The sequence below is a fragment of the Ailuropoda melanoleuca genome, chromosome 6 (genome assembly GCF_002007445.2).
Source record: "Ailuropoda melanoleuca isolate Jingjing chromosome 6, ASM200744v2, whole genome shotgun sequence".
Lineage (NCBI taxonomy): Eukaryota > Metazoa > Chordata > Mammalia > Carnivora > Ursidae > Ailuropoda > Ailuropoda melanoleuca.
In genome coordinates this window covers 41,624,817-41,642,060 of record NC_048223.1, presented here as the reverse complement: position 1 = coordinate 41,642,060, position 17,244 = coordinate 41,624,817, and the positions used below count along the sequence as shown (strand labels likewise).

General features: G+C 46.4%; 2 protein-coding genes across 4 annotated transcripts in view; one reads left to right on the top strand and one right to left on the bottom strand.

The window, feature by feature from the left end:
• UBP1 (upstream binding protein 1) overlaps positions 1-12,463 on the top strand; it is a 54,078-nt gene extending 41,615 nt beyond the window's left edge. For both annotated transcript variants that reach the window (XM_011224719.3, XM_011224718.3), the window contains 7 exons: positions 904-958; positions 1,220-1,313; positions 4,162-4,252; positions 5,007-5,122; positions 7,238-7,380; positions 8,313-8,364; positions 10,494-12,463. In XM_011224719.3, the coding sequence (XP_011223021.2) occupies positions 904-958; positions 1,220-1,313; positions 4,162-4,252; positions 5,007-5,122; positions 7,238-7,380; positions 8,313-8,364; positions 10,494-10,531 (589 nt within the window). In that variant the 3' untranslated portion in view covers positions 10,532-12,463. The remainder of the gene's footprint in view (positions 1-903; positions 959-1,219; positions 1,314-4,161; positions 4,253-5,006; positions 5,123-7,237; positions 7,381-8,312; positions 8,365-10,493) is intronic.
• A 1,123-nt stretch (positions 12,464-13,586) lies between these two features.
• Positions 13,587-17,244, bottom strand: part of FBXL2 (F-box and leucine rich repeat protein 2) — a 103,909-nt gene continuing 100,251 nt past the window's right edge. The window contains exons 14-15 of one of the 2 annotated variants that reach the window (XM_011224716.3): positions 15,156-15,368; positions 13,587-14,504 (exon numbers count right to left, since the gene is read on the bottom strand). In XM_011224716.3, coding sequence (XP_011223018.1) covers positions 14,397-14,504; positions 15,156-15,368 — 321 coding nt within the window. In that variant the 3' untranslated portion in view covers positions 13,587-14,396. The remainder of the gene's footprint in view (positions 14,505-15,155; positions 15,369-17,244) is intronic. The other variant, XM_034662277.1, reaches the window with a different exon arrangement.

The window sequence follows — 17,244 nt, the reverse complement described above, 5'->3', positions numbered from 1 at the left end:
TGCTTTACAAGGAGGAGCTCCCTCTTGGACTCTGTGTCGGAGAGACCAGGGACTGGCATGTCCCCGTGTCCCCATGTCCCCCAATGTGGGGGCCGCTCTAGTCTCAGCCTGAGTCATCTTGGGCAACGGTCATGACTTCAGAGGTGGGCTCTGGGCTCCTGCACTGCTGGCTGTGACCATGCAGTTCCTGGGAGCCGCCGCGCCCTCTGCTGGCCGAGAGCTGTGCTCTTCGGGTGACACACCTTCTCTGTCTGCGTGGGTCGAAAGGGACAGTCACCAGTCAGGATCAAAACTTAAGTAATTGAAGTACAGGTGCCAAGAAAGGAGTCTGGGCCCAGGACCAGGAAGGCGCCCACACTCCCTGTGGAGCTGTCTTCATTTTGTTTGAGAGTGTGGCACACCTTTGTCCTCTTGCTGCCCTGAATTTCCCCCTCTTTAATCATGGGTAAATGTAGTAAAGGGATATCATTTTCAATTTTTACTTAGGACCATCTCTTGGAGCTCCTTATTTTATTAAAGAGTGTGTGTGTGTGTGTGTGTGTGTGTTTTGCAGTTACTTTTGTAACTCTTTATCTTGATTTCTCATATTCTTTTCCTTACTAAAATGAATGAATATCCTTCATTTTCCTGGCACCCCTGGAAATAATCGGAATCCTTTTGTTTCCTAAAACTTGAAGTTCTTACTAGAACTTCTGGAGAAGGGGGAGGCACTCGTTAAGCCACCACCTGTCAGTTTCATCATACTCACCCCTGACCAGTCGTGCCAGCGTTCTCATTGCAGATCTACACGCTGTTCTACCGTATTCCGTTAAATTTACCCAGTTTAATAGCTGTTAATGTCTTGATTTAAATTGTGTGTGTATGTATATAATAATTCTCCTTTCCTTCTTCCGTTCTCCCCAGCAATTCTTCTTCCCCAAACCATCAGGGAGATGGAGTTTCACAGGCCTCCAGTGAAGTAAGTGTCTTCATCCTGAAGCTGCTGATGCCCTAAGGGGCCTGCGTTTTTAAGGCTCTTAAGGGGCTCCATGCATTGTTTGGGTCTCTGAGTAGTCAGACCCGTCCTCCTTTTGGGTGTTTTTTTTTACTTTAAACTTGGAGGATTTCTGTGTTTTGTTTAAATGTTGTTCTTTATAACATGCCAGTGACTTGGGGTTTTTTTTTTTTTTTGTAAGTTTGAATAGTTTCTTCTATTTGTGTTCATTTTCTTTGTTAATAGCAACTTCAGCCTTCAGCCACGATCCAGGAAACACAACAATGGCTGCTCAAAAACAGATTCTCTTCCTACACAAGACTGTTTTCCAATTTTTCAGGTATGGGGTGTGTGTGTGTGTGTGTGTACATCTGTGTTTTGTACTTGTTTTTGTACTTTCATTAACCTTAATTTAAAAAAATTTTTTTCAAGTAATTATGGATTCATACCCAGTTTCACCTAGTGGTAACATCCTGCATACCTCTTGTACCAGGAAACTGACATCAGGACCATCTCCCAACTCACCAGTCTTATGTGCCTTCATTTTTGTACAGCTGTATACAGTTCTGTGCAGTTTTTCGTGTTTTATTAACTTCATTTTGAAGTAATTTCTGCCTTACTATCTTTTGCAAAGATAGTACAGAGATGTTCTGTGTACCCTTCACTCAGTTTCTCATATAATCGTAGCATCAAAACTAGAAAATAGACATTGGTGCAATGTGTGTATATAGTTCTGTGTCATTTTATCACATGTGTGGGTCCGTTTAACCACTACCGAAGTTAAGATACAGAATTACAGCATCACCACAGGGGTTTCCCTTATGCTTCCTGTCCCTCCCCCACCATATCTACTCCCTGGCAACCCATAATCTGTCTCTTGGATTTTGTCATTTTGAGAATGTTATATAAATGGAATCACATGGTATGTGACCTTTGAGATTGGCTTTTTTTTCCTGCTCAGCACGATGCCCTTGAGTTCATCTAAGTGATTATGTATATCAGTAGTTCTTCTTTATGGCTGTGTAGTAGTATGTGGTAGGAATCTACTCAGGTATGGCTTTTGTATACTTGTTTTTTCTTGCAGAGTTAGCTAACGGAGTATGTTGGTGGATTTTTTTTTTTTAATTTTATTTATTTATATGAGAGCACAAGTCGGGGAACGGGCAGAGGGAGAGAATACCCAAGCAGACTCCCTCTGAGTATGGAGTCTGACGCAGGGCTTGATCTCACGACCCATGAGATCAGGACCTCAGTCAAAACCAAGAGTCGGACGCATAACCGACTGAACCACCGAGGCACCCCTGTTGATGAAACTTTAAAAGGGACCAAGTGGAGCTTCTCCAGGTGGCGCTCTAGGAAACCTGTTTAGAGAGCCGGTGATAGATGGACCACGTGGGGGAGGGGCAGCATTTCCCAAGTGTATTTGGCCTTGGGACCCTTTTCCTAACATAGCCTGGCTAAACACCTCCCGAGAGTTGCTGGGCAACAGTAAACTGGTAGTGAACTGTAAACAGTAAACTGGTTGTGAGCTTGCCTTGCTGTGGGGCCAGGGAAGTGCAGTGCAAGCCTTCGAAAAGGACAGAACTGTGTGCGCACACCTGGCCTAGGGGAAAGCTTGATTGCACAAAGAACATGGTTTCCTATTCCGTCAGCCATTTATTACAATATCGTGCAATGAGTAGGCATTCCCTGTGTAGCTCTTTGTCTCTTTAAAGTATTGGATGAAAGTCTTGCTAGCTTGTAGCCACATTTTTATATATCTTTGTGAAAAATTGGAAATTTAAAAATTTCATTGTGTGAGGAAGGTGCATCTTAAACCCTTATAGGGAAGGCATGTGAAGAGCAGAGCACATACTCAAAGCGCCGACAGTGGGAACCGAGGGAGGTCGATGAGTACAGGTTTCTGTATGGAGAATTTTAAGCTCTTTTCACTGTGAGCAGTGCTTGCATGGCTTGGCCTCCTGCATTTTCCTGTAAGGAATCAGGAGGAGGAAGGTGAGGCTGCTGGCTCAGAGCCTCTGGTTATTCCCCTTCGGGAAAGGCTGTGCACACAAGCGTCTGTCCAGTTCTTCATGCAGGGTGAGGAGATGTGCACACACATCTCGGGCCACAGCTGTAGGCCCCAGGAGAGATGGGGAGACAGCCAGTCCTCGCTTCCCTGGCTCTGTAAAACGATCCCTTTAGTGTTTCTGCCTCATGGAGGCGGGCTTCTCTGGTCTTTATTTCTTTTACAAGCTGGGAAGTTATCAGGCTCTCACCTTCAAGCCTTCAAAAATAGATAACCCCATTGTCCCATTCCATACCTAAGTGGGTATTTAATACATGGAAGTCATGCCTTAATCCCAGAGGACATCTTAATTATACCAATAAACTACATCTTGAGTGTTAATAAAGGGAAAAAAGAGATTATGGACACATTCAAACATAAAAAGGAGGAGAGGATGAACTTCCATGTAACCATCCCCAGCCTTTGGTCAGTTTTGCTCTCTTCTGTCTCCCGGTTTTCTGTTACATTTTAAAGCAAATCCTAGTTACCATGTCATTTACACTTAGCAGCGATTTGTGGGGGAAACCCTAAGGTCTACTATGTGGTTCTGTGCCATGCTTTCGCTTTCATATTAAAATTGGCTGCTGTGACAGGTACGTTGCAGAATGTTTGCAAGTTGTGGTATAAGAGGCCCAGGCCTAACTTTACTACCAACTTGGGCAGGTCCCCAAATCTCTAGAATTCCATTTCCTCTTTTTGTAAAATAAAACATTATTATTGTGATCTCAAGGTTAGTTATCTGGGGTCAGAATTCTGTTTATCCATGAAACCACCAGCCAGCCAAAACCAGGTGGGCGGTGAGGTCGTGTACTGGGAACAGACAGTCCTGCACCCTGCTCATCTGGCTGACTGAGCTGCCTTTGGGCTTCTGAGCTCCTTCTTCGTACAGGACATGGAAGTGCCAGCATTTTATTTATTATTTATTTATTTATTTATTTATTTATTTATTTATTTATTTTTTCTCTGTGGGACCAGGAGTGTGTGTGTATGTGCTTTCATGTCTGTGTCTGTGAGTGTAACACAGGAGCCCGTGATGGTTTTGGGGACAGTTGGCTGTGTGAAGACAGATGCTGAGAAGCAGCCAGTCCTGCTTGTTCGTTTTCCATTTCTTTGAAAACAGTCTCTTCTTCCTGTTCTCTAGGTGCCGACTTACTAAAACTGACAAAGGAGGATTTAGTACAGATTTGTGGTGCAGCCGATGGAATTCGGCTCTATAATTCCCTGAAGTCCAGGTAAAATACCATGTTTAAAAGGAAGCATTTGCTTGAGATGAGGCTGTACCTGTGCGTGGGGAGCTGGGGCAGGACGCGTGTCGGTGCTAGGCTGACGTGCGCCCGTGCGCTGCGGGTGGCGGTATTGTGTTCACAAGAAGACTGTTCAGTGTGCACCCTCAGTGCAGGCCCAGGTATGATGCAGGCACTGATGAAGGCAGAGGTAGACTGTAAACTGTAGAAATGCACATGGGCAGTACCGAGTTCTCGAAGACGACTGGGTTTGTTGCCAAGAAAACAAACTTCTCATTTAGGTGAGCGATACAGAATCTGTGGTTTTCAAGGTCACGTGATTACGACTTAAACAGTTGTTAAAAATGTACACTTCCAATTGTGAATTAAAATGATGAAATTTAAACTTTTCTGGCTTTTAAGATCCATTTACTCTCATTGCTATTTCTAGACTTGTATGAGAATTCCATTAAAATTGAATCTTACTAACTTTAAATTGCTGACTTAATCTTGAAACTTAAATTTACCAGCATCTGACAGACCATCTCAGTGCTTTAGAGCCTGGGTCATCAGATTAGACCACCTGTGATAGTTGGTGTGAGGTGTGTGTTTTATATTTTTACTAGTCATTTATTTTGTGTAAGGAAACAATACTGTGAAGTTCTCACAAGGAAATAGAACTCAGAGCCCCGCAGTTGTCATTTGTACCTGCTGCGGGGCAGCTTTCTCCTGTCGGCTCACGCGTGGCGTCTTCTGATTGCAGGTCGGTTAGGCCCCGCTTGACCATCTACGTCTGCCAGGAGCAACCGAGCAGCTCACCACTGCAGGGGCAGCAGCCAGCAGTCGGCGGAGGTGACAGTGGCAGTGGGACGCCCTACGGTGGGTCCTGAGGGCATCGCGGCTCCATCACTCCCTTTCTGACACTGAGCAGAAACGGGGCTTGGCAGGACCACCAGCCTCTCTGGGTGGGAGTGTGGATGGCATGAGGGACAGCGGTGCTGGGTCCAAAGCCTTGGGAGAGAGGAAGCTAACTGCCTTTCTTCACTCTTTCCGCCACTCTGAATCTCCTTTGTATCTGGCCCTTCGTGCCAGAAATCGCTAACAAGTGAAAGACCAGCTTGAATGCTTTTTGGAGTTTTGCTGGCTTTTACCCACCCCCCCCTTAAATCTCAGATTTACTGAAATGATGACTATAACATTGGCAGCTTGGCAAGAAGGCAGGAGGGTTTTTTTTTTTTCTTTTTCCCATTTTACTGCCTGGGGGGGGGGACTTAAAATATCACATGTGCAGAGATTCATGTGTGTCCCAGCACCAGGCATGTGGACTTGTTTCCAACAGGCAGCCGGCCAGCACTGTGAGCCATGGGCTGAGCGGCACCGCATCCCTGGGGCACCATACACGCACCCCATGCTGATACCCATCTGTGTGTTGGGAGGGCTTCTCAGCCTACAGTGCTGGGTGAGAGCAGAGACAGACCCTGGCCCGTCTCTCCTCTAAATATGGCCCTTAAAAACAAAAGCAGTTATGTGTTTTCTCACCTGTAAGGTGGGTGTGTAAGGTTGGGTGTGTGGTATTCTGAAACGAAATAAGGGCAACACACTCTTTCCAGAGAGAAGTGTGTTACAGAATTGACAGAGGCAAGCATTTACCCTAATTTTGGGCAGAGTCCTGAGAATCGCTTTGTGTTTGAAAAATCCCAAGGAAGCATCACTCTTGTGAGCTTTTCCACTTGGTGTCATTTTGACTTTAAAAGCTGTGAATTTGAAGACTAGAGATACTAAGGCTTAGTCTGAAACGATAAAATTCTGAAGGAGCTCTCCAGGTGTCGTCAGGACCTTGTGTATGATTTACACCTGCTCGCCAGCCTGTCAGACTTTGGAAGGTGTTTGTGGAGGAGGGTAGGAAATGTCGGCCAACTTAGCCCTAGAGCAGGGGTTTTCTAAGTTTCCAGCAAACTTCAATAAGCGCCCAAGTAGGAAATGCCTACTTTGTGGACTCTGGGGGCTCTTTGCCGCCAGCTCTGCCACTGCAGCGCCAGAACCCGCACAGACTAGGTGTAGTGACGGGTGCGGACACATTCTGCTACGGTTCTGTGGGCAGGGTTGGGCTCGCATAGGCTGTAGTTTGGGGACTGCGCCCTAGATCATCTCTGTGTCTCCCCTTAGTTGTAGTTCCACATTCTAAGCTTCCCATAATGTGTAATTAGCAGAGTTTTCCATTATTGTGAGCACACAAGAAACCCCCCTGTGTGGGGAAGCCAAGTTCTAGCCCTGATGGTCTCGCTGGCTGGCCTGACTCTGTGACTGGGCAAGACCTACAAGAGCCGTGCTCACTGCAGATGCACTCGGCAGCACATCACAGCCGCTGCTGAGTTAAATGTCGCAGCAGCAGGCCCCCTGGGTGCACGTGCTGTGGCCTGTGGACAGCAGGCATCTCTGCCCATATCCTTAGCTCTTCACTCGGTGTCTTTGAGGCTGTGTTTCATTCTCTGGGGGATTCCTTGGGATAAATTCCCCGTAGGATTACTGAATCAAGAACAGTGACAGAATTCTTTTTATTTATTGCTAGAAACACAAGACATTTGAAAACTGCTTTCTTCAGCTATAACTTATATACCATAAAGTTCTTCCATTGTAAGTGTCCAATTCAAGGATATTTTAGTAAATTGAGAGTTTTGCAGCCATTACCACCGTTGGGTTTTAGTCCCATTACTCCAAAAAGGCCCCTGTGCCCATTTGTAGTTAATTCCTGTTTGTTTTTTAAGAAAAATTAAAACCTCAAATCCTTTTGTACAGATACTAATGTTTATGAAGTTGTACGTGCGGTATAGTTAATTTATTATTTCAGTAGGTGGTAAGGGAGGAAAGAAGTACTAGTTCCCATTTTAAATTTTTGTAAGTTTTCTTAGTACTTTGAAAGGGGTGATCTTAGAGATGAGGTGGAAAACAGATCAAAGATTAGTGCTAAAATGCTACTCTTATTTTTCATTTCAGTTTATCATGCAATCTACTTGGAAGAAATGGTTGCTTCAGAAGTTGCTCGAAAACTTGCATTGGTGTTTAATATTCCTTTCCACCAAATTAACCAGGTCTACAGACAGGGGCCCACTGGTATTCACATTCTTGTTAGTGATCAGGTAATGTGAACTGGCATGCCATTGCTTCTCCCTTCCACAATTGACATTTACTTTCTCTCTCACCGAAGAACTATGGAAAAATTCTGTGATCTCGTGTGCAAGTACTCCTGAGAATCAGTTTTAAAGAGCTGGGGTCAAATTTGTAAAAATCTAAAACCAAGAGTTTCAGGCATCCTGGTGATACACGGAATATAAACCCAGACCCATGGCTATGGCCCCTTTGTCCCCCACCCTCCCTTAGACAGACACTCACCGGGAACTTCGGGGTTAGTGGGGCTTTGGCCCATTTTATGAAGGAGGGGGCATTTGGATGTGTTTTCCTTTTGTCCACTATTTGATAACTGATCTTTATTTAAAAAAAATTTTTTTTTAAGAGTTTATTTTAAATAATTTATTTGAGAGAGAGAAAGTACAAGTGGTGGCAGAGGGAGAGGGAGAAGCAGACTCCCCACTGAGCAGGGTGCCCGATGCGGGGCTCCATCCCAGGGCCCTGGGATCATGACCTGAGCTGAAGGCAGACGCTTAACCAATGGAGCCACCCAGGTGCCCCCGATGACTGAGTTTTAAAAACGTTAAGGTTGTTGTCCCCCAAGTGTTCAGCGACAAGCAGGTAACAATAGAAGACCGCTAACGCCGGGACTCTGTGTTAAGAGTCGTTATTCACAGGGCCCGGCGGGGAAAGCTCCCAGTGGGTCAGGTGGGTTGTGGCGCCGTCTCAGGCCTGGGCAGCACGAGGCCCTGCCAGTGCAGCAGGTGGAAACACTTACTACCTCACCCTGCCTTCCCCAGTTATCATTGCCACCACTGAGTTCTGTATTTGTGCAAAAGTATATAGACGGTGACATTTTCCTGGAGCTGCTAATTCTACTCTTTTCTGATCAGCTCATAAAAACACTTGGATCTTAATTGTGCTATCTGCTTTATCCTTCTAGATGGTTCAGAACTTTCAAGATGAGAGTTGTTTTTTATTCTTCACAGTAAAAGGTACTTGGCATGAGTGCATGTGTTTTGAAATGCTGAAATCATGAAAGATGATGTGTGCCTGTAATCAGTCATCTTGTGTGTTCACTTTTGAAAATGCTGGCTTTACTAGTTTTCAGAGTTTGAAAAATGAATCAAGAGAATATATCTAGTGGTTATAGAAGAAACTAACTAGCAAATAAGAGGAGTCAGCCCTAGATTATTGGGAAAAAATAATTCAGCCACCATTTTCCTGAGCACCTTGTGTCAGACAGCTTTTGGTGCTTGAACAAAACACTCCATGGAACTCTTCGTGGGGAAAGCAAACCAGAATTAGCCACCGGATGCATACAATTACAGAATCTTTTAAGTACCGTGAAGGAGTGGGAAAGTAGGGGTGCTTGTGTTTAAGGGGTCGATGGGTAGGGGGACATGGAACGGATGGGCAAGGCCTCTCTGAGGAGGTGTCAGTAATGCTGACACTTGAAGAGTGAGGGGAGCTGCCCACCTGAGGAACACCCCAAGGTGGTGTGAGGCTGTGTGTGAAGGAAAGAGCCGGGCTGCTGTGCAGGTCCAAGTGAAGGCTGTGTCACTGCTGCACAGCACGAGGGGCACGTGGAGCAAGATGGAGTCGGGGTGGGAGGTACGGTCTGGTGTGCAGGACCTGGGCATGGCGGTAGTGAGATTTTATTTGAAATGCATTGGGAAGTCAGTGAAGTTGTTTAAACAAAGGAGGAATGTGGTTAGGTTTTTCTTCCACTCTTGCAACTCTGTGGAGGCAGATGGGAATTGGGGGAAAGCTGGAGGCAGGAGAGGTCACCTGGGTCTGACACATTTATGGGCATTTCCTGCTGGGCTCCACAGTTGAGCGGTTGGCGGGGGGGTGACTCTTGTAAGAGCCACTGGGCGGATGGTGTACCCAGCGGAGAGGCAGGACTGGTTGGGGGGAAGCAGTGAAGAGTTCTATCTTACATGTGCTTGGAAAGATCAAGTTGGCAGTGAATTGTCCCCATCTGGGGCTGGCAGGAGAGCTTGGACGTGTAATTTGGAAGCCTTTAGCACATCAGCAGTGACTCCAAGCTGTAGAAGTCATTGCAGTCATTTAGGGAAAGAATATGGAGGGAGGGTCCGGATGGGGCTCAGGTGAGTTCCAACTGGAGGGCTAATGGAGGGATTTTTAAAATGCAAAATTATTATATGAGGAGGAGAGACTTTTAAAAGTCTGGTGGGTTAAGATCCGAATCCAGTCCTAGCACAAAAGCTGTACCTTGAAGAGCAAGTCCTGCGTCCCTCTTCCCTGGGAGTCCCTCTTGAAGGGTGTGGTCCAAAACAGCAGCGCCGGATGGCTTCGTGGGGCCGGGTGCCTTGCATTTGCTGTCCCATGAGCGGCAAGGTAGCTTCAGCTGAGCTGGCGTGCCGCCTTGTTCACTGTCACAGCGTCTTTGGCTTAGTGCGCTTCTGCTTAGCCTCTTGTCGTCAAAGCAATACAGTTTTTACTCTGCAAAACTCAGATTGTCTAAAAAAGGAAATTCCTACTGTAATCGTATGGTCATGTTCCGTGCAGTTGGACAGTGCTAATGTCAGACGCTGCAGGACATCCCTTCCAGTCTTAGGATGCTGTTTCTCAGACTCCTGTCCTCATGAAAATATTTCTTTTGTTCTTTGATGGATGCCTGTGCTGCTTCTAGGCATTTCCTGAGACACTATGCCATCCGACAGAAGTAGTGATATTTTCAAAATGTGTCAGATCTGCCTCTGAGGAGCCTAAAACTTATTTCCAGGAAAGATGGAAGCACTCTGTATGTTGCGTGGAGTTGTCTGTCTTGGGGCCTGCCGCGGCATCCCCACCTGTGCTCCCCCAGCTCCCACCCCCGTGCTTACACCACTTTGGCCGCTTGTCTCGAACCCCCCCACACACGCCCCAGAGCTGACAGGCAGCATGGATACTGGGCGCTCATGGGCGTATGGGCCTGACATCAAAAAGTAAAATACCTCAACGGGGACTGTGTCCATGTTCTCTCTAGAATTACTCAAAGGTAACTTGAATTGGGAAGGGAAGCTGTAGCTTTCTGGGAGTTTTCAGTTTAATGGCCTTGATTTTCCAAAGCCTGCCTGAAAGAACTGCGTGTCACGTCTCTTTCCTTTTCCCGCAGCTGAGAACGGTGATGGTATCCACATAGTTTTGAAGTGATGTCGTACTTAGTCTGAACTATATTCAGTACCAAATAAAGTCACGCTTAAAAGTGTGTGAAGACTGAATCCAAGAAGTCTTGGGATTGGATTTTACCGTATGAAATGTTTCATATTGAAAACACAAGATGACCTTTCTAATGAGCTGTATGAGAGGTGAATCTCCTCACGGTCACGGCCATAGCCAAGCATCCTCGTGAGAGTGAGCACGTCGGGACAGCACGCGTGCGGCTCTGGGGGCCACGTGCCGGCGGGGCTGCCTGCTTCTCTGGCAGAGGCCAGTAGATACAGTTCCTAGAAGCAGCCTTTGCTGTCTTTTTACACTGTATGCGGTTTGGAAATGAATGTAAAAAACGTACTGTGGGCATTTACCTTTCTGTGCCAGTTTGGCTTTTATGGCCTGAACCTTATGCTGACCCATAGCGGGGGTGGGGGGGACAGTGCTGTCGTGGAGTCAGCACGGAATCTGTCTGCAGATGCGATGTGCCGAGACCGCGATCGGGGCTCAGGTAAGAGGCTTGGCACCTTCGCGGAAGAAATCATGTCTAAGGGTGTGTGTGACGGGCCGTGCCAGACCGGGGAGGATCCAAGCCAGGGAGGCGGGCTTGAAGCCGACTGCACTATCAAGAGTACCTTGGTGAGAGGAGCAGTGTAAACCCTAATAGGTACAAAGACTTGTGTGTTTTTGCTTTGTCACAGATTTATTGAGAAACCTTTTGCTTCTGCTTCCATTTTTAGCATTTTGTTTCTGGTTTTCATTTTTGAAGCCCCATTGCCTTTTAAACTCATGTGGTGTTCCTCCCTTTCTGCCCCTCCCCGCCCCATCCTGTTCTTAAACGTTTTTAAAGCCCTGTCCCAGACGATGGAAACGGGTGGCCTAGGTAGGGGGAAACGGATGGTCGTTTCTGACGTGCTGTTAAGCGGTCTTTGTTATTAACAAGTTGAAATTATTCATGGCAAATGAGATGTCGTAAATGAAACACTAAATTGTACCGTAAAAATCCCCCACACCTCTGAAATACGAGCTTTAGTACAATCATGGGTGAATATTTTGGTGATTATTTAAGAGGCTTTCTTATATATACCACATACTAGCTTCTCTTTCTATAAAAAGGGTGCCTCTTCCACAAAACCAAATGCTTGTCTGCCAGTACACTTCTCAAAGGGAGTCCACTGCTTTCGCAATTTTCCTGTCTTTCTCACTTCCCTCTGCCCAAAGCCTTCCCCACGTGCACCAGCAAGCATCTGTGAGGGCTGTGGTGTCGCAGACCAGTTCTTGAAACTTCAGTTGCCCTTTAACTGTAGCATCTCTGACCAGTTACCCAGCTGTCTTGGTTCTGAATGTGTTATTTGAATCTTATCTTTGTTCAAGTGGAAATAGGAATGAGTAATTTGGGCTTTGAAATCTCCCAGAAGACAAACTACTTCAGTGGGTAAAAGCTTTGACCTTTTGTTTTATTCTTAAAGGGTTATTGGATACAGAGAAGCCCAGTCTCTACTTTCATCTTCAGTTTGAAAATATCTGTAACCCCTACAGACCCTAAAAGCAGAGGAAGTGTCTGTCCTTTCTGTCATCTCCCTTTGCTTTCGTATGAACGCGTTTTCTGTACCAGTCGGGAAAGAAGTGAGCATATCTCTTGTTTTAGGGTGTTGCTTGTCCGTTTAGCATTCCTTTTTGAGTCTCAAGATATACGGAACAATAAATGTCATTTAATGCTGTGTGCTATTTTGAATTCCTCATCAGGTTTTAGAAGTGGGGTTAAAAACACTTAAAAGCTCATTGAACTTGAAATTACACCAAGCAGCATTGAACATTAGTCTGTCCCAGTGAAGCAGGTTAAATTACGGCACCAGCAAATTTGCTACTTTGTTTTTTTTAATAGTAGGATGTATACATTTCAGTATAATAAATGTTTTCCGATTGTTTTGCAAATGTGTGTCTCATTTAAAATCCCAGTTCCTGATGGTGTCCCCTCAAGTCCTGGAACCGAGGGGGTTCTGTGCATGTGTTCTGAGCACCCCCAAGTCCACATGTTGTAAGAGGCAAGGCCTATGTGTTGTGTTCTTTTCAATCTGTTTTCTCAAAGCTGATGTAACTGAGGACAAATTATTCCATTCACTGTTCCACGCCTAGAGAGGAAGCAACCCTGATTTTCTCATCTGAGAAACCTCACCTGAGCTGCTCCTATCTTCCAATGAGGTCATAGGTTATTGAGGAATGAGTCCAGTAACTCTGACAGGTTGTGTCCTGGCTCAAAAGAGACCTGATCATAGAAATTTTTGAAACAGAGACTATAATTTACTGAAGCAAGTCTGTGTTTTATGCTATTTAAATAGCCGCCTGCATCAGTCGTGCCCCCACACACAGTGGTGTCAATGTATATTAAAAGAACCACTGTGGTGTATACACACACACACCACACCAGGGAGAACTGGAGGATCTCGTCAGGCAGTGAGGTCATCAGGGCTTGAAAGCTTACTCTGATAATCTTGTTAAATTTACTTAAGGGGTCATGTATGCACCTGTCTTCTCTTCTGCTGTACCCTCAGTGCTCCTACACGGTCCGTCTGGTGGCAGCACTGCTGGTCATGGGGAAGTCCCGCCTCGGTTTTGCTGTTCTACGCCAGCTTCCCGTGAGCTCTGTGCTCTTCGTGCTGGGGAACGGCTGCCAGGAAGGGTCAGCTGCCATGAACACTGAAGTTTACAATGTGAGAGCGGTGGTGGGTTCCTAAACTTCATAACTACCACACATGTGGACACCACAGAATGGAAACTAGAGCTTATCTGATTAATATTAGGAAGGTCTGAATTTGGAAAATGGTTTTGCTCATTTGTCTGCCATTAAGATTATAGCAATAAAACCCTCTGACTTAAGCCTTGCAATGGTTTATTCATTTTTATATTATGAGTCTAAAAGGTGCCAACACTTTACTGATCTGTGTATAATTTTTGAATAGTTCTGGTGTAACTTGATTTCTAAGATTTTAAAATAAACTTGGAAAAATCACACCCATTCTACATGCATCCATTCATTATTTTTAATTGATTATATATATTATAACTTAAGCCTTAATTCTATTTCTTTAAGGTCCCCCAAGTTTTGTAAGAGATGACATGATTAGCTTTTCTCCTAGAACAAAAATGCACTCTGCTGTAGCACCTGCCACAGCTTATGTCCAGTCAGGCGACACAGACTGAGTTGTGTTTGTTGAGCTTTTGGTCCCCGAAAGTGTATATGACAAGTTGACAAACAGGTGAAGACCCTGCCCCACCCAGTTCAGAGTCGTCATTTCTTTGGTGTCTCATGGAAACCTGACTCGCCTCCCACCTAAGTCTACATATAAAACTCTCAGGCATCACAAATTTGCAGTACAGGTCACTGAGAAAGTTGCTATTTCATCTTCAAAGTGGAAAAGTCCTGCTGATCAAAATGAAATCTGTGTGAATTAAAGTAGCCCCCTGGCTTAAGTATCAGGTAGAAAGCCAACAGCGTGTTCTTCCTGCTCGACTTGTGCTAACACTGACGGTCTGTCTGAGGGACAGACAAAGCCAACGGCAGGACTTTGGTACCTAAGAAGGCACCCACCTCTTGTCCTGCACGGTCCAGGCTGCGCTGAGACCACTCTTGCCATGTGTTGGCAGACACGAGGCTTTGATTTGATTGCATTGTAGCAGAATAAAGGTGAAAACTATCAATCACCAGAGTTCCTGCAGTCCCTACTGAGGTCTTTTACCTGTGAGTGTCTTTCCCAATTGGAGAACCAAGAGATTTGGGTGAAGGTGGAGCAGGTGGAGCAGGTTGGGAAGACTCAGTCTTCTCTGGAGGAAGGACACCTCATCGTGCCTTGGGCTCAGGCAGCTGCCGTCAGAGAATGACACAGCACCTGCACAGTCGCTGTCCACTTCCTCCCACTGCTGTCGGGGGCGTGACAGGAGCAAAGTAGGCATGGACTTTGACATGAGGAAGTTGAGCCTGGAAGCAGAAAGACAGACGTGGAGGAGTCATCACGTGTGTATTTTGAGGATTATAGGCACAATCCTAGATAAGCCCACAGTTCTCCATGTAGAATGGATTCTACTTGATTCTCAGGCAAATATTTCAAATAGAATTTCCGACGTAGGCTAGAGCTATTCCTGTTTCCATGCGTATCCCCTAAACCAGCACCTTCTGAATTGAGGAGACCCAAGTATCTGCCCAGGGGCGGTCACTGGTCCTGTATGTGCCCTGAGCGTAGTCCTCGCAGCTGTAGCACATGGGGCAGCTCGGGAGGTAAATGCAAAGCTGCTCCAACTTAAAGCATATTCAAGAAAACTAGGTGAACTACATGGGGGGAGAAAAGCCGCATTCCACTTAAGCCCTGTTCTCTGGAAGTTAACCAAGACCTGCATGGTCTCCTTCCCACTGGTAATGGGAAGTCTCTTTCCTTACAAGGGTTTGATCACCGGACTCTGGACCCACTGCCCCACACCCATTCTGGAAGCTGAATCTGCCAGGGTGAGCTCTAAAAAGAAGACACTTGTAGACTACATCGGTTTGTATCACTGTAAGCTTAGGATTAAATGTGGAAGATGGGAGTCATGACATATTCATCATTTGGAAAGTGTGCCACCCCTCCCCCCTTACCCGCATCCGCTTGATGCCCGCACGGGTAACCTGCTGGCAGTCATACAGCTCAAGCCGCTCCAGGCCGCGGCAGTTCTCCAGGTGCTCCAGGGCCACGTCGGTGATGAGGAGGCAGTTGTCCAATTCCAGTACCCGCAGCCTCTCGTGGCCGCAGGTGCTGTTGCTCAGGTGCAGGATCCCATCATCTGTGATGAGCTCACAGTGGGACAGACTCTGGAACAGGGAAACATGTGCAGATGTTTGTAAAACCCACCCTTTCCGAGGCTGCAGGCCTGTGACCAGCATGAACTGGCCCGACCAGGGTCCTATGGTAACCGCTCATCACAGGAGGATTAAACAAAACCTTGGGGTCCTTTGGCCATGGATTTGCTGCAGCTCTTGGTGGCTTGTCTTTCCAATTATGTAAAGATGGAAATCAAATTGCAGGCGATGATACAGTTGAAGAGGACAATGTGAGAGGAGGATCCTGAACTCACCTCCCATAAACTCCCTGATTCTACAGCTGCGTAAAGGACAGCCTACTCTGAAAAAAAACCCTAAAAACTGACTGACTCCTACACATTGAGTGAATGAGAGAAGGCCCAGGTCACAGTGGGTAGAGAAGCTGGGGCACAGTCTTGCCATAAGGCCCACCCCCAATGCAGAGACACAGCTGGGAAGGAACCCAAAACCCGGAATTTGTCCCTAAGGAGCAAAGGGCTTGAACCCCACGTTGAGCATTCCAGCTCTTAAGATCTGTACCTGAGAGACAAGCCCCTAAAATATCTAGCTTTGAAAACCAACAGGCTTACATCCACAAGACCCATGAGACTAGTGATCCCAGCAACAGCTCTTAAAGGGCTCACATACTTGGACTCACCTACCTCAGAGCCCAGCATAGACGTGGCCCATTGAGGGGTGCCTGGACTTTGTGTGGGAGAGCCTTGTTTACTTCTCTTGGAACAATGGCCTGAGGGTCAGGCATCTGATTAGACACATTTGGGGACATGCTGGGGTACTCTATGGGGATTGGTGGGTACCCCTCTTTGTGCACTCCATCTTGCTCCAACTGGAGTGCTTTAAAAAAACAAAACAAAAACCCTCTAGGTTTTTTCCCCCCCCTCTTTTTCTACTTTTCTTTCTTGGTAGGCACCATCTCTATGCTCTCCCTCTGTCACTCCCCAGCTAGTGGGCGCCAACTTCTCACTCTCCCTACGCTGTGCTTCAGAACACCGTTCTCTCTCAGGAAGGAACTTTTTAAAGTGTCCAGTGCCCTGGTTTTACGTCTGGTACCGTGGTTTTTGCAGTTGCTGCTAGAGGACACCTCTACATCTCCTGGCTCTGGGGGCCAGTGGGATTTACGCTGGTGGGCCTCACAGGACTGTAACCAACAGAGAAAGAGTTCTTAAATGGCCAATATCCCCAGGGCACAGGAGTTCAGTCTGTAAAAGAGGCCTAGTAGCTTATCTTCATAGCTGCAGCCTGAGGGGCAGGCTTCTAATTAAACACATCTAAGGGCTAACAATACTGACTGGAGACCTCTGGAGGGCACCAGGATCTCTTGGAGGGGAGCTTTTATATGCATTGGGTATCCCATTTTTACTTCTGGTGCCCCAGTCTTTAGGGCTTGCCATTCAGGGATGCTCCTTCATCACCTAGCTCTGAGAGGATCCTGAACTCACCTCCCATAAACACCCCAATTCTACAGCTATAGTAGGTGAAAAAAAGTGGAGATAGCAAAAGGGACTTATGGGACAGCATCAAGTGGACTAACATTCATATCACAGGGCTCTCAGAAGGAGAGAAAGAAAGGAGCAGAAAAATTATTTCAAGAAATAATGGCTGGAGAGGTTAAGATGGCGGAGGAGTAGGGGACACCTTTTTCAGCCGGTCCCCTGAGTTGAGCTGGATAGGTACCAGACCAGCAGGAATATCCACGGAATCAGCCTGAGACGCAGGAAGATACATCTGGATCTCTACAAATGAACATCTCCAGCGCTGAGTATCGAGGTACGAAGCGGGGAGCCGTGAAACCGCGCACAGATATCGGAAGCTAAACAGAAGGGGGAGGGAGCCGCCGTGTCAGGGCGCCGGGAAGCGGTAGCCACCT